The sequence below is a fragment of the Aplidium turbinatum genome, chromosome 8 (assembly GCF_918807975.1).
Source record: "Aplidium turbinatum chromosome 8, kaAplTurb1.1, whole genome shotgun sequence".
Taxonomy (NCBI): domain Eukaryota; kingdom Metazoa; phylum Chordata; class Ascidiacea; order Aplousobranchia; family Polyclinidae; genus Aplidium; species Aplidium turbinatum.
The window spans coordinates 12376541-12390339 of NC_137479.1; the positions used below are offsets into that span (position 1 = coordinate 12376541).

Here is a 13799-nt window from a genome sequence, read left to right on the forward strand (position 1 = left end):
GCCTACAGTAGGCTAACCTGCGAGCTTCAAAATACTTTGAGAAATAAAGTACAGTATTAGGAAATTAGCCTAGATTACTGAACGCTGTCAAAATATAAAGCATTGAACGTTGTGCGATAGCATTGGATGGTAACGCAGCCAACATTAAAACAGCATTGTTTCGGCGATTGTATAGCTTATACCTTAATTTGAAAACAATGTCTTAAGTTGTCATCTGTGTTTGGCTGTTGGTCATAAAATAAATCTGATTCACTGTGTAGAATAACAAATTGTAAGACAGTCGAGAAGAAGCGATCTTCCTGGCGTCAGCACTACCTGACTACTCACTTGAACAGCGAGCATTGTGTTTCGCTAACCATGCCGGTGTGGCCTCCGTACTGGCCATCAAGACTTTCCCCAAAAACATGTGCTTCTCGGCAGTCGAGTGTAGCATGAATTCAGCGGTAGACAGGTGTTTCGCCCATGAGGCTGGGCTTATCAGTGTCGCACCACTAATACTTGAGGCTACACCGGTCTGGTATGGTTAGCGAAACACAATGCTCGCTGTTCTACAGTGCGTAGTCAGGTAGTGCTGACGCCAGGAAGATAGCTCCTTCTCAACAGTGCATATCCTTGGCGACAGTTAGTTTAGTTGTTTTCTTTCCGAAAAGGTAAGGATTCAACTGACTGACAAAAGCAGCTGTTGAGAGCTATGTGACATGAATAAGTGGTGCGATACTGATGAGCCCGAAACATCTTGACTTCTGAGCTTTGCGCGAAAGAAAAAAAAGAGAGTCCGAAACGAATATAAGCCTACCTTGATTTCCCCAAGCATTGAGTGATCACCTTAAATACACTGAATATACGCCACTATAGTTACTCCTATATAATAATCGACCGAAACGATGTCGAACAGTTGACATTAATAACTTATTGAAAGTTAGTTTAAACTTTTATAGGCTTATTTTTTTTTATTAAACTGTTAATGCAGATGCCTAGTGCTGCCAACTGCTACGTCATACCAGGCTGGTTATCACAAAATAGTTGTAGCCTACCGTTTATTTTCGATAACAGTTTTGTGGTTTATAGAAATTATTTTTCAAAAAGGTCGAATAATTTGTAATAAGAAGTAGGCTACTGAAATTGCACATGCACAGGAATGAAGACAGAAGAATATACGCTAAAATACAATTTTTTGTTAAAAAAAATATCATTGAAGATAACAGCAGTTTGGACCAGCATTTTTATACTACAGACTTTTGTACTTCCTTTAAAATAAAACACAAACCATGGAACTCAATAACACTAGGCCTAGCAATTTATAAAACAAAACATAGCTTACGTTTAAAGAGATTTAAATTATTTTTCTCTAATTACGTATCTGTAAATAATTAATCGATAGAAATCTGTTTCATGACTCTATAAAAAACCACCACATTTAGCACTCAACCTTGATTAAATTAAAGTGCATCAAAGAATAAAAAAATGATTGGAAATATTATGCATCAAACCCTGAGCACTGGTTATAGTGCCGTAACAGGTTCATCACTGCTGGAAGAACAGCGGGAATAGGTGTCACTGTGTGCAATGGTGCTGCCTACTCGATTGTCCGAGCTGGTTTTAAATTCATCAGTTTTTGCTTGTTCATCCACATTGTCTGAGAATGCTTCGTTCACCAAAGCGGTCTGACGCTTTACGCCTTCTTCATCGTTTTCAGGTGGAGGCTTGTAAAACCAAAAAGCGAGAAAGAATAATGTGGACGAGGCCAATTTGCAAGCTACGGCTGCGGGGAAATTGAAAAGATTTGTTGAAATGTGCAGATATATTGTAATTTTCAAATACAAAAATATGTTCTTGAAGTATAGTCTAACATAATTGTTCCCTTAAAAATATACTGTAGGCTATATAATTTACAAACTAACAGCATATGTATTGGGTTTACAATACAGATGTATCAAATCGGCCCAATAACTCTCTCTACCAACACCCGAGCTCTACAAACATGACAAAAACAAGCAACAATATTAATGGTCCAACTCTTGACGCTTGCAGTTAAACTGCGCCACTCAGTAAAAAGACCAGTTTATAAGAAATCCCGCTTTATCTGCAAGCGGAAGAATTACACAAAATATTTCTCAAATTCTTTTAAAAATACATCTAATCAAGGTTGAACAAGTTCTCCTTGTAAACCTTAGAGAAACTTGCGACTGCTTTTTTATTGAATTGAACGTTTATAGCCTACTCTGTGATGTATTGGACAAGTCGTTGAGTTTTGCTACGTGTTTTCTAAAACATATTTTACTTACATACTGCCAGAACATTGATAGTCATCTGATTGTTGTCGTATATCCAGCAGGAACCTTTAGTCCCATCACACTGGCGGGTTTGCCACAGAATGCAGGCCAAGTCCAATATACTGCCAAACATGATGGGACCAGGAATGCTTCCTAAAGCTCTGATTAGCAACCACTGTACTCCGAGAGCAAATGACCTCATGTTAGGCGGGACAATCCTGCAGTTTCAAAAAGGTTTAACTGCATGATGGTCTAAGGCAGAGTTATAAATTTGTTAATTAATTATACGATTTGTAGATTTATAAACAGATATACTCAAAAATATTTACAATCGCAAATCCTTATTTTATAACAAACCTTATAAAACGGCTAAAGCTTTTCAGAAAGTAAAAAGAATATTTTGATGTCATGGAAAAAAGGAGTTCAACCTGGTTTCGCAGCAGAAACAGTACTCTTTTATAGTTTATAGAGAGCATTGATTTCTGCTAATAACCTAAACCGTGAAACTTCTTATCATGCAATGTTGCACAGGATTGCGGTAGCCTGCTATGGGAGTGGTGGACACAGGACACCTGCTTCAGTTGCATTTTTAACGAAGCTAATTTTTGTTGAGTGATATCGTTCATGGCCACCAAAAACGAACCACCGAGTCTGAACTCCTTATGTTCAACTTCAGTCAAAGTAGTAGAGGAAAAGTTTCACTGTTGGGTGGGGGGGAGCAAATAGTTACACACACAAATGTTTAAAGGCATACTAAATAAAAATTTCAAACGGGAATTATGCATTAAAATGAGTAAACTGAACATTCAAGAATACATTTCAAAAAAAATTACCGAAAAAAATTTGTTTTCAATGGCGCTGGTAAGGCCCAAAGTCCAATGTTTCATTTATTTTCATTTTTTTCAAAATGACCAAAAAGTGCAAACACTGCTCGAGAATACGTCACTAAAGACAGCAATAACAAAAGCCACGTTACCACATCTGATGTTTTGAGCAAACTGTCTGATGTTTTGATGTTGAAATGTGTTGTTTTGATGTACATACATACTTAGCCTACAGTTAAATCCCCCGCAGTAACAATTGTTGCGCGATTAGCTGATTGCTATAGTCTTTAGTGACGTAACTGTACGGTCGCACGCTTCGCTGCTCAGGCCAAATCTCGTTTTGAAAGCTCTGGCAAAATCACGCGCGCAATGGTGGTCAGACCGCAATGGGGCAAAATTTTATTGAAAATCGTTTTATGGTAGCATGTTAAACACAAAGAACGCGGAAAATCGCCAAGTCAGGTTTTTCCTTTAGTATCCCTTTAAAACAATTTTTTTTCAAATGTAGGTACTGAATAAAGACAAATATTCATGAAACGTTATTCAACAGGTAATACAATGTCATTAAAACGTTTTAATAGTATTAAGAACATATTTGGTTAGGGGTAAGTTAATTTATTTGCGGTGCGATTGCATTTCCAAGCTTCCCCTCTTGTGGCCACGTCCTTAAATGGTGGTTGACGGTGGTAGACACTCGTATCAGCACGGTGCAGATAATAGGACTTGCACTAAAGCAGGGGTTCTTAAACTTTTTTTAACGCGGACCCCTTAAAAAAAATTTTGGTTCGCGTGGACCCCCTTTGTGGCCTAGTCCGAAAAACTTTTTTGATCAGCATGAATTGGACATAACGCAATAAAATTAAAATGAATTGGTAGCAACATTTGTGTTTTATTAAATTTAAGAAATAGCAAATGCAGATTGTTTTTCAATACCTTCGATTTCATTTTATTAATGTGAAGGATGCTGCTGTTTGTCTTCAACAAGAACATGAAATTGTGGCTTCGTCTTTGATAACGCATGTCATCTTTTGCATCCAACCGGTTTCGACTCATTGTTTTGATAGTTACCAAGGATGAAAATCCTGACTCACATAAATATGTGGTCGCAAAAAAGATGATAGCAGCCATGCTCTCTTTACCAAAAGAGGATAGGTATGCTTGCGTCAACGAGCTCCAAAACTTGCCAATTCTTTTCGAATTGAAGGACATTCTTAATGATTCCATTGCCCTTAGTTCAATGAACTCATCTTTTGCAAGGTCCTCATCACTGATAGATTCCAGTTCAACGAGGAAAGGGTAACGTATCCAATATCCATGCTGTATTTTTAATATCTTCTGCGGCTAAGCAGTAACCTCAGAAAGAGTTTTGCAATGCTTCCAAATGTCTGCGCATGTCTGTGTGCAGAGAAGGTAGTGGAGCATTACAAACTGCAGTTCCATTTTGAAGCATCAATTCTTCCAACGTTGAGAAATTAGAATAGTTGTTAGTCTCCAATCTCTTTTCCACAGAGATAACTTGTCCTGAAAAGCTTTAAGAAAACTTCCATTCGAAGTTCAAATAAGCGCTTCAAAACTTGTCCCCTTGACAGCCAGCGAACATCTGCATGATAGAGGAGAACTTCATGTTCCGTTCCCATTTCTTGACATAAGCTCTTGAATATTCGATGGTTCAAAGCACGAGCTAAGATAAAATTTACGATTTTCACACTACCAGACAAAATTTCTTTCAAATTTGTTGGGAGAGTTTTCGATGCTAATGCATGGTGAATGGCGATGTAAAATGCGATAACAATTATCTGGAAACGCCAAACTAGAAATCCTCAGCGTTGTTTGTACTTAATCTCTTTTTTTTTGAAAAATTTATTCCATTTTTGAAATTTTACGCTAAGATTTCCATTGGGCCTTCATGGACCCCCTAAAACTAGTCCGCGTACCCCTTGGGGGTCCACGGACTCCAGTTTAAGAACCCCTGCACTAAAGTATCCACCGCATACGATCTCTGATATATTGTACATTGTACTACTTGAATGTTCTTAATTATGCTTACCTCATTTGATGTGAGCGTTCTGATGTTTTCTCTCAAGATTAAATTTATCCCATTAGGCTATTTGATGTCTGATAACACAAGCAGATCTAAATTTGTTTACAAAAAATGTTAAGTTTTGTCAATTCTCAACATACCTGAAAGTTGCAACAAGAGCAGGTGTGCTCGCCATGAAAGTAAACATGACCACGAGGAAAAATACTCCTAAAAATGTGGGTAAAGATTTGCAGGTGACTTCACAGTAACCTTCTTTTGCCATCCACTGTCCCTCTGGCACTGTCATGGTTGCGTTTATGCAAGCACAGTCGTGATAATACTGAACAAAAGTAAATATTAATTTAATGCAAGCAAAGAGTAGTGAGCTATTGTCGATACGAAACGGCAATTTATAGAAAATCGAACTAATTTGCTTTGAAGTGGCTTTTTCGTGATAAGGACGAACACTGCAATCTATTAAACAATTTGTTCAACAATAGATATCTACTGCCGACAGTAGGTCTTAAAAAAGCACAAACCTGATCAGTAGCGTAGCCAGGAATATTGAAAGGGGGGGTTTTGACGACCCAGCAGCGGGAGGTGTGGGGGGCCTTCCCCAAAATAATTTGAAAAATTACTTTGAATTTGGTGCATTCTGAGAGCATTTTCAACAAAAATGTGGTTACGAATATTCCTGTAAAATGGTGGTGTCTGGTGGCATAGCAAAAGGATAAGATCACGTTTTCTTCGGCGTTTTTCGGAAATAAAGCTAAAGCTCTATGTTTTCTTGTTGCTAATTCCTGGCTGAGATGTCTGGTATTGGCAAAACTTGCTCTTTTAATGCAATTTTGTTTAAAATTAGGCAATTTTTTTTAGACTGAAAGCATCATTCTCAATATCGTGACGTCACACGCGTGCCAAAGGGGGAGTTGTAACCCTCAAACCCCCCTACCCCCCCCCCCCTTGGCTATGCCACTGAACCTGATGACACATCACATGATAAATGAAGTGTAGCACGCAAATTTAATGCAAATCGCTTTTTTGGTACGACTGTTTGGTGGGCTAACGGTCGATGAAAATAATATAGATGCTTACCACTGTACCATTCACATCAAAGACGGTGGTGTTTGAGCAGCCCGCATGACATGCGGTGAAGTAATTGACGCCGTCTGCTCCACAAACTGGAATGAAGTATTCCTCTTGGCAAGAGCAATTTGTATTACAAGAAACAGAAAGCGTTCCTCCTATTTCACCAGTTGAGCTAGAATGGAAAAAGTAGCAAATTGATCAGCATTTAACATGACAACTTAGCAGAAGGTTAAATCATGCATATGTAAGGTCAGTCTGAAATTCCGCTCTCTTCACATTTCGCTAATTTTCCAAAATTTTGTCTGCTTGAGCATGTCCTCATGACCTCATTACAAAATTTCTGCATTAATAAAATTCCATAACAAACATTTATTCACTTTTGATAGAGGAAGTAGGCTACTTGAACAATAAATAGCCTACAGCCCTACACAAAATCAACAGCAACATGACAATTACGTTATAACAAAAGAAACAAAAAATTTAAATTGCAAACATTTTGGCTGTAACCTAACCTTTATCAAACTTTCGAAAGACTAATCTATATAGCCATGAGAAATGCTAGAAAATAGACTACGTAATAAAAAAAACGCATAATGTAACAGACAGAAGTTCTTCTAGACTTGCCTGTACGGAGCAGTTATTCCAGCAACTGGTTGATTCTGACATGCAAGAAATAAAACCGGTGAACCTGCGCAGACCAGGAGGCAATAGAGGATATTCAGTTTGTAAATATTTGCTGTTTTCAAGTTAAGTTTTTGAACTATTACTCCAGCTAGAACATGACCGACTATTCCTCCGGGAATACTGATTACACCTAAACAAATAAGTGATCGCCGTTAGTTGGCAAAGGTTCATTGATTCAATCTTTCTATGGAATTAATCACAATTAATTGCTCTGAAGAACAAGACGCCATACTTTTTTGTAACACTTAAAAAATGATATTGCAATAACTTTTTCCTTTTTAGTGGTTATATGTTCCAAAATTACTTGTATGATAATCCAGTATTTTGTCAGGCGGCCATTTAGTCAAACAAAAATATAAAACTAATTAAGCTAGCCTATGTATCAAATCACGTTACCAGCAACAATGGCAGCAAATCCGGCAGTTTGTTGAAATAAATTTTCAATGATTTTAGGCAGAAAGGTTGTGAACCCGCTGATGACCATTGCTTCCGAGCAAGACGCCAAACTTCCAAAAACATAAGTTGGGTTTTTAAATAATGTCAAAAGAGCAATCGGGAAGTCTTTAAATGATTTTCCGAAGTTTTCTTGTTCTGCCACTTTCGTTCCTCCATTTACCGGAACTTCGGAATCTCTTGCCTTCCGATGTTTTGACGCTCCTGTAACAATTAAAGTTATGACTGACGTATGGATTTTCCTAAACTTATTGTGCTGACATTTAATCACGTGATATTTGACTTGTCGTTGATCTTTAAGTAAAAGACAGGTAATCGCAGAGTCACGGCAACCGTCTTCAGTTTCTCAAGCCAGCAATTGAATAGACGTCATGTCGGTGCAAAATTCTTCTGAGATACCAGTAGCTAATAGGCTAGACAGACAAAATAAAGTTATTTCAACGGGTTTAACATATTTATTGCACAAAGATTTTTTTGTGTATAATAAATATGTTAAACTCGTTGAAGTTACTCTGTTTTGTCTGTCTATTAATATATTAATACATACACACACACACACACACACACACACACACACACACACACACACACACACACACACACACACACACACACACACACACACACACACACACACACACACACACACAACTGCAGACAGCGGCACACCGCCTCGGCGTTCCCGCCTCCTCAACATTCATAATCAAATATAGTTACTACTTTCTAAAACCTCTACAGCTTGTTTCACCCTAAAAGGGGGATCATCATAAGGTCCTTATTCAAATAGAATCTGTAATATATATATAGGCTACATGTAATACATATGTTTAACATATTTATTACTCAAAGAATATATATTACACAAATGTTTTTTGTGTGTAATAAATATGTTAAACGCGTTGAAGTTTTTTTTGTCTGTCTATGGTTGAACAAAGCGGAATATCTACCAAAGCTTTACCAGTGTAGCTAAGTAGCTTACTCTAAGTTTTCATTTGTAGTTGACTGCTAACAAATGATTAAATCTCAGCGATTAATAAGGACATGAAAAAATGACACAAGATTAAATTTTGCAAATTCTTTGATGCTTTTTCAGCTGCAACAGAGTAGAACTTTGAGCATTTTTGTTAAAAATATTCTTCACGTTACCTATGATCTAAATAATCTAAAATCTATCTAAAAAAATCTAAGATATTTTTAATTTTATCAAATTTCCGCTGGATTTGAAAATTTTAATAAAATTCATTACTGCAAGGGAAAAGATTGAAAAAACCAATACCGGTTATTTGTACCTGGAAATTCTCTTGGAAAACCAAACAAGGGAATTGTGATAACCCAAGCACAGATCATTGAGAGCACCATTCCTAACCACCAGGCCCCGACCCATCGCGGATCAGACGGCGTGATATCAAGTCTAAATATATTTTAAGCTTATTTAACGACAAAACACCTTTTCGTGCTTAGATTTTTAACAATCTGTATTGTTGTAAGTCATCAACAATGACTGAAATTTCAAAAGAAAAATAGTGAAAATTTATATTTGTACAAAACCCAGTGAAAGAATAAAAATAAAAAAGCATCTGAATAGAAAATTATGAGACTTATTATTTTTGTGTCGCTTCTCATGTAGCTTATATATGACTAAATATGTAAAAGTAGGTCTATCAAAAAGAAGTATGTTGCTGTCATTTGTAGCTTACCTACTAAACTAAACGTCAAAAAAATTATGCTACCGTTTTGAGCAGTAACAGAGGCATAAAATTAGTTTTACTCACTCAGATGTATCAACCACATCGAAATCTACGTAGAATCCTAATACTACTCCACCCAAACCGTACCCAAGCACAGGCCCAAAGATTGATGCCGCGTTTGCAATTCCTGAAAAGTAAGACATCACTTTTGTTATGACAATTGCTTTTGTTATGACAATACACTCAGCAAACAACAAAGAATCTTGGAAACTTTTCATGCAAGAGGCAGTCAATGCTTGGATTCAAGTGCGACAATAAAAGAAGAAGAGCAATGTGGTGTTGCAAACCCATCGCTTGCAAGCAAAACAGTTCTGACACTATCCCAATTGCTCAGCTGGATAAACGCTCGAATTTGTGAAAAAAGAAATGACCAAATCAACCAGCCCTGGTTCAATTTTCTGGGTGTGCGCTTGAGCAAACGCATTTTATAAATAGCTCTCCATTCAGTGGCATATAGTGGATGAGATAAGTTACATACAGCAATAATTGAACAACAAACAGAAGTTTTACTGTTAATTTGGTGACCGGACGAGAATTTTTTTCCACTTACGTTCTGCATATCGCGGTAACTAAAGATAGGCCTACAGTAAGTTTCATCCAGTAATTATACCAACTGTTAGTAAACTGCTTAAGAACACGACCATCTAAATCCGCTTTATCATTTGAGAACACCACTTCTGTTTGATACGAGAATAAAACTTGTATTTGATTATCAAAATATGAAAGACATGTAAGGAATTTTAAACAATTTTTCATGAAAGGACTGTACACAGCACATTGGTGTGATTCTTTCAGTTGCTCCTCTCTAATAGAATTCAAGTGATTTGTAGTTGGCAACACTCTTAGAGAGAGCTTAATTTGGTATGGTGTAATAAGGAATAAGCAATCAAGAAATGGAACTAGGCCACATACATTTTGACCATATAGTATTTTGAAAATCAGATACAAGTTTATAATTTTAATCAAACAAAAATGTTATTCTCACAGCATAAAAGAGTTTTAGAAAGTCGTGTTCTGCTGGGTTCTAAATTATTCTTTTTTGCAGGGGTTTCCAATTTTTATCATCAGTTTGTGTTTACAAGTCTACATAACCGGATATTGTAATTACATACATGCCAATCTACAGTACATACCTAAATAAACAGGTGCAGATCGTTTTGGAACACTGTCCTCAATAAAAGATAATCCAAGAGTGTAGAGAGGCGTGCAGCCAGCCCCATGAAGCAATTGACCCAGTATGAACACATACAGGTAATTGTGAAGGTGAGCCGTGCTTTTGGTTTCACATGAGTTCTCATGATTAGGTACGCAGGTATCTAAAATGTAAAAAATATATACTCAACACTCATTGCAGAAGCAAGTTTGTTTTATACAACTGTGTAACGCAGAAAATGCAAGAAGGCTTAAAAGTAAATCCCAACAACATTGCCTTTATTGGTTTGATATCATTCGTGTGATTGGTCATCGCATGATTATTTAAATGTAAAATTTTAAAATATTTGACGTTAATGCATTACAGCAACTCAAAGAAGAAAGAAGATTTGCGGCAATGCAATGCACAAACAGAAATTTTAAAACTGTCAAAACCAATAATCACCAGAGAAATCAGTACTGTACTCGTAAAGGCCTGTAGTAAAATGTGGAAGCCAAAACACCATCGCTCCAACTCCCATGATAAAGCATCCAATAGCCACAATCCTTGGTCGATGGGACCTTGCCCAGAAATACGTAACAAACATAGTCAAGACGCAAAACGCAATGTCATAGCCAGTTGACACGACTCCTGTTTCTGAGCTCCGGAGCCCGAAACGTTTCTCCAAAGTACTTATGCTCACGTTGACGAACCCGTTGACAAGCATGCCTGAAAATTATGAAAACTTTTTTTGGAATAAAATCACCACAAACTCAATTATCCTCTAACATAGTATGAAACAGTTGAGAGTTGATATAGTCATGTGACATTGGGTGATACTTGGCCACATGCTTTGATTGCTTTGCTACTCGCAAATACATTTTTATACGATAAAATACGTTCATTAAATTTAGTTTTATTAAAAGAAAATAAGACACACCTTTGTTTAAAGTTGCATTGTAGGTTTGTAGCTACTGCGTCACTTGATGCGTTTCTGCAGAGTTTTGATCTATTTTTGAAGTGTCAAAAAAACTTTTACCATGATTATAGCCTTGAATAAGAAACTCAATGCTCATCCAGTTTTGTCGGGTAATTAGTCAAATCATGGTAGGCTATTTTCTATTTACTTATCATCGTTTCGCAATTATTTCAGTTCATTAAATGTAAGCAGAAAGATGTGCAACTGAATGGTTTTGTCTTCAGAAACAACAGCAATGATTTTGATGCTTGACTAAAAGTTCCTGCGTTTGGAAGTCAGTTATCATGCTTTTAATTTAACAAAAAAAATGGTCTTAAAAAACATAGCAAATTTCATAAAAGTTTTGTGTTTAAAATCAACATCATGTGAGGTCTTTAAAATAACACGAAACATTTTATTAGCTATGAGTCGTTTTATTGTTTGAATAATTGCAGGCTACACCATAAAGTTTATTAATCAACCATTGATGAAAAATGCCTGCAATGGTAGCTAAAAGTTTGTGTTATTTGAGTTGCTGTAGCCTCGTTTGATAGCAAATATTTGTATACACACGAGATTGACATGACAATATATCACGCCACCACGTTCGATTGATTGAAAGTTCAAACGTATTGCAACGCTTTCGTTTGATACTTTATACTAAGTTATTTTTGATAGATTTTAAATGGCAGTTTATGTTAATGTTTTACGATATACCAGAAATGTATCAAAATAAAAATCAAGCCAGGCGATATAGTTTTTCTGGTGAAGCAAGCGGCACGAGGCAAAGAAGAAAAATCTTTCTCCTCGTGACGTTTGAGTAAGTAAGCTTGCTTAACAGTACCCACTTATCCTAGTCACGCTAGACTCGGCTAGAGGTATGTATGCAAAATCTACAGGTGTGAATAAAAAAACAAAATACATGTTACCAAAAGACAATAACAGTTTACTGTTTTCTTCCATCACTATAAATCAAAATTTTCTTGAACAGCTTTCTCCTACAGATCCGAGTTGGTGAATCTTGGACGTGCATCACAAGCTACATTTGTTTCAAATACATTATACTTTTTTCAAACGACATTCTTTCGTTGATTTTTGTTTCGCTTTACGACCGTTGCTTGTAGTTGCCTTGGAAATCCAGCATAACAATTTTAATTCGAATAACTCGTTACACCATTAAATGTTATAAAGTAGAATTACGTTTCTCTGACCTAGGTTTACAGCAGAGAACGGAACAAGTAACAAAAGTCAATTCGGTATCAGTAACGAGCACTTACCTTGTACGATTACAAAACAGCAGTAGACGACTAGGAATCCTTTAGGGTTGTTGCAGCATTGGAGTGCATCAGGCTCACATCGACCGTATCCACATCTTCCTGCCTCATCAACATCTTGTAAAGAGTCCGATGATACTTCGGAGAAGTTTCTTTGTTTCGTCTCACTCTCTCTTCTTTCTGAGGTCTTCACCTGATTGGCTTGTGGTATATCAGGAGCCATTTTTAACTCAAAAACTTCTAAAATACATATTTTAAAGTTTTTTTTGCGTGAACAACTGAAAATTATTGTCTGGTACAGTACGAATACAGCGATGCAGACGCACAAGTGCTGATGCTTCAATAACAAAGTTACTAATTACAGATATACCAGTCACTTCACTGGAGGCACCTTGCTGTACATTGCGCAAAGCTCACTGCTTGCAGTTTGAGCCCTTTGGCAAGGTTGGCGGAAGTACCATTTTTGGAACTTGGGTTCCACAAATGGGAAAACGTCAAACGGAGGTATATATCTCTGTGGCCATACCCGTTACTGCATACCCGTTACCGTTACTGCACAGAGCAGGCCGGAAGGCCGAAACGGTGTGCACTGTCTGCAGTTAAATTGTAATTGTGTACGTTGAACATCCCAGTTCTCAAAAGCTTGTTAATTTCATGGGCACAAAAATACACGTTATGCAATGCCAATTATTATTGTCAATGATGTCACTTAGTCCCATGATGTTACCGATTGCACGCACTAATCTGCTGAAGAACTTTCCTCCGCCTCATTTCTGCTCTCGGCACCACAAGCGTGGGTGAGTCGTATTTTTTCACTGCGCTCCGGTCTAGGTTTATCTTTTCATCAACGATCTTTAAATCCTCCGTTACGAAATCTTTCCTTTTCGGTGCACGTTTCATTTTTTATTCTTCCCGATTTGCAATTGTATTTTTTTGCCTGAATTGTTCTTTTCTCTTGTCATCAGGTGTCTTTACCATTTCAATCTTATCTATTTAACTTTTCTCTATGCCTCACCACTTAATAACTTTCTTGTGATAGTCTCGCTCCTCATGACTATGTGGAAGTGTACATTTAAATTCATCACTGTAAAACATTATAGCAGTAAACACTGTAAAACATCACTGTAAGTCATCCATAGTGTAGGCTATAACCTTATTAATGCTACCTGTTAAAGATTATGACTGCCGCAAAAAACTAATCAATAAATGAACAAAAACCATTGAATCAGTGAAACAGATTCTTAGTCGTCGTCGACAAGATTCTTAGTGATTGCTTTTTTAACACAAACCCAAATGCGAACATTAGTACGTTATGCGTTGATGCAAAATAAATACCGATAAAAA

The 13799-nt window shown here is 36.9% G+C and overlaps 1 protein-coding gene across 1 annotated transcript; it reads right to left on the minus strand.

The window, feature by feature from the left end:
• Nucleotides 1-1031: 1031 nt before the first annotated feature.
• LOC145775101 (solute carrier organic anion transporter family member 4C1-like) lies at nucleotides 1032-12690 on the minus strand. Its single transcript, XM_082586300.1, has 11 exons — nucleotides 12459-12690; nucleotides 10689-10952; nucleotides 10225-10407; nucleotides 9116-9218; nucleotides 8633-8754; nucleotides 7287-7547; nucleotides 6831-7020; nucleotides 6213-6378; nucleotides 5279-5457; nucleotides 2286-2491; nucleotides 1032-1762 (listed from the first exon to the last, which is right to left on the minus strand). The coding sequence occupies exons 1-11, from the start codon at nucleotides 12676-12678 to the stop codon at nucleotides 1503-1505; spliced, it is 2154 nt and encodes a 717-aa protein (XP_082442426.1). The 5' UTR covers nucleotides 12679-12690; the 3' UTR covers nucleotides 1032-1502.
• Nucleotides 12691-13799: the final 1109 nt, after the last annotated feature.

Bases quoted from the DNA above. Each gene is read 5' to 3' on its own strand.
- LOC145775101 (XM_082586300.1), bottom strand. From the start codon at position 12,678: ATGGCTCCTGATATACCACAAGCCAATCAGGTGAAGACCTCAGAAAGA. The intron at 8,755-9,115 runs GTGAGTAAAACT...AAATATATTTAG, and splicing joins GATGTGGTTGATACATCTGA to ACTTGATATCACGCCGTCTG. The intron at 2,492-5,278 runs GTATGTTGAGAA...TTGAAACTGCAG, and splicing joins GCTCTTGTTGCAACTTTCAG to GATTGTCCCGCCTAACATGA.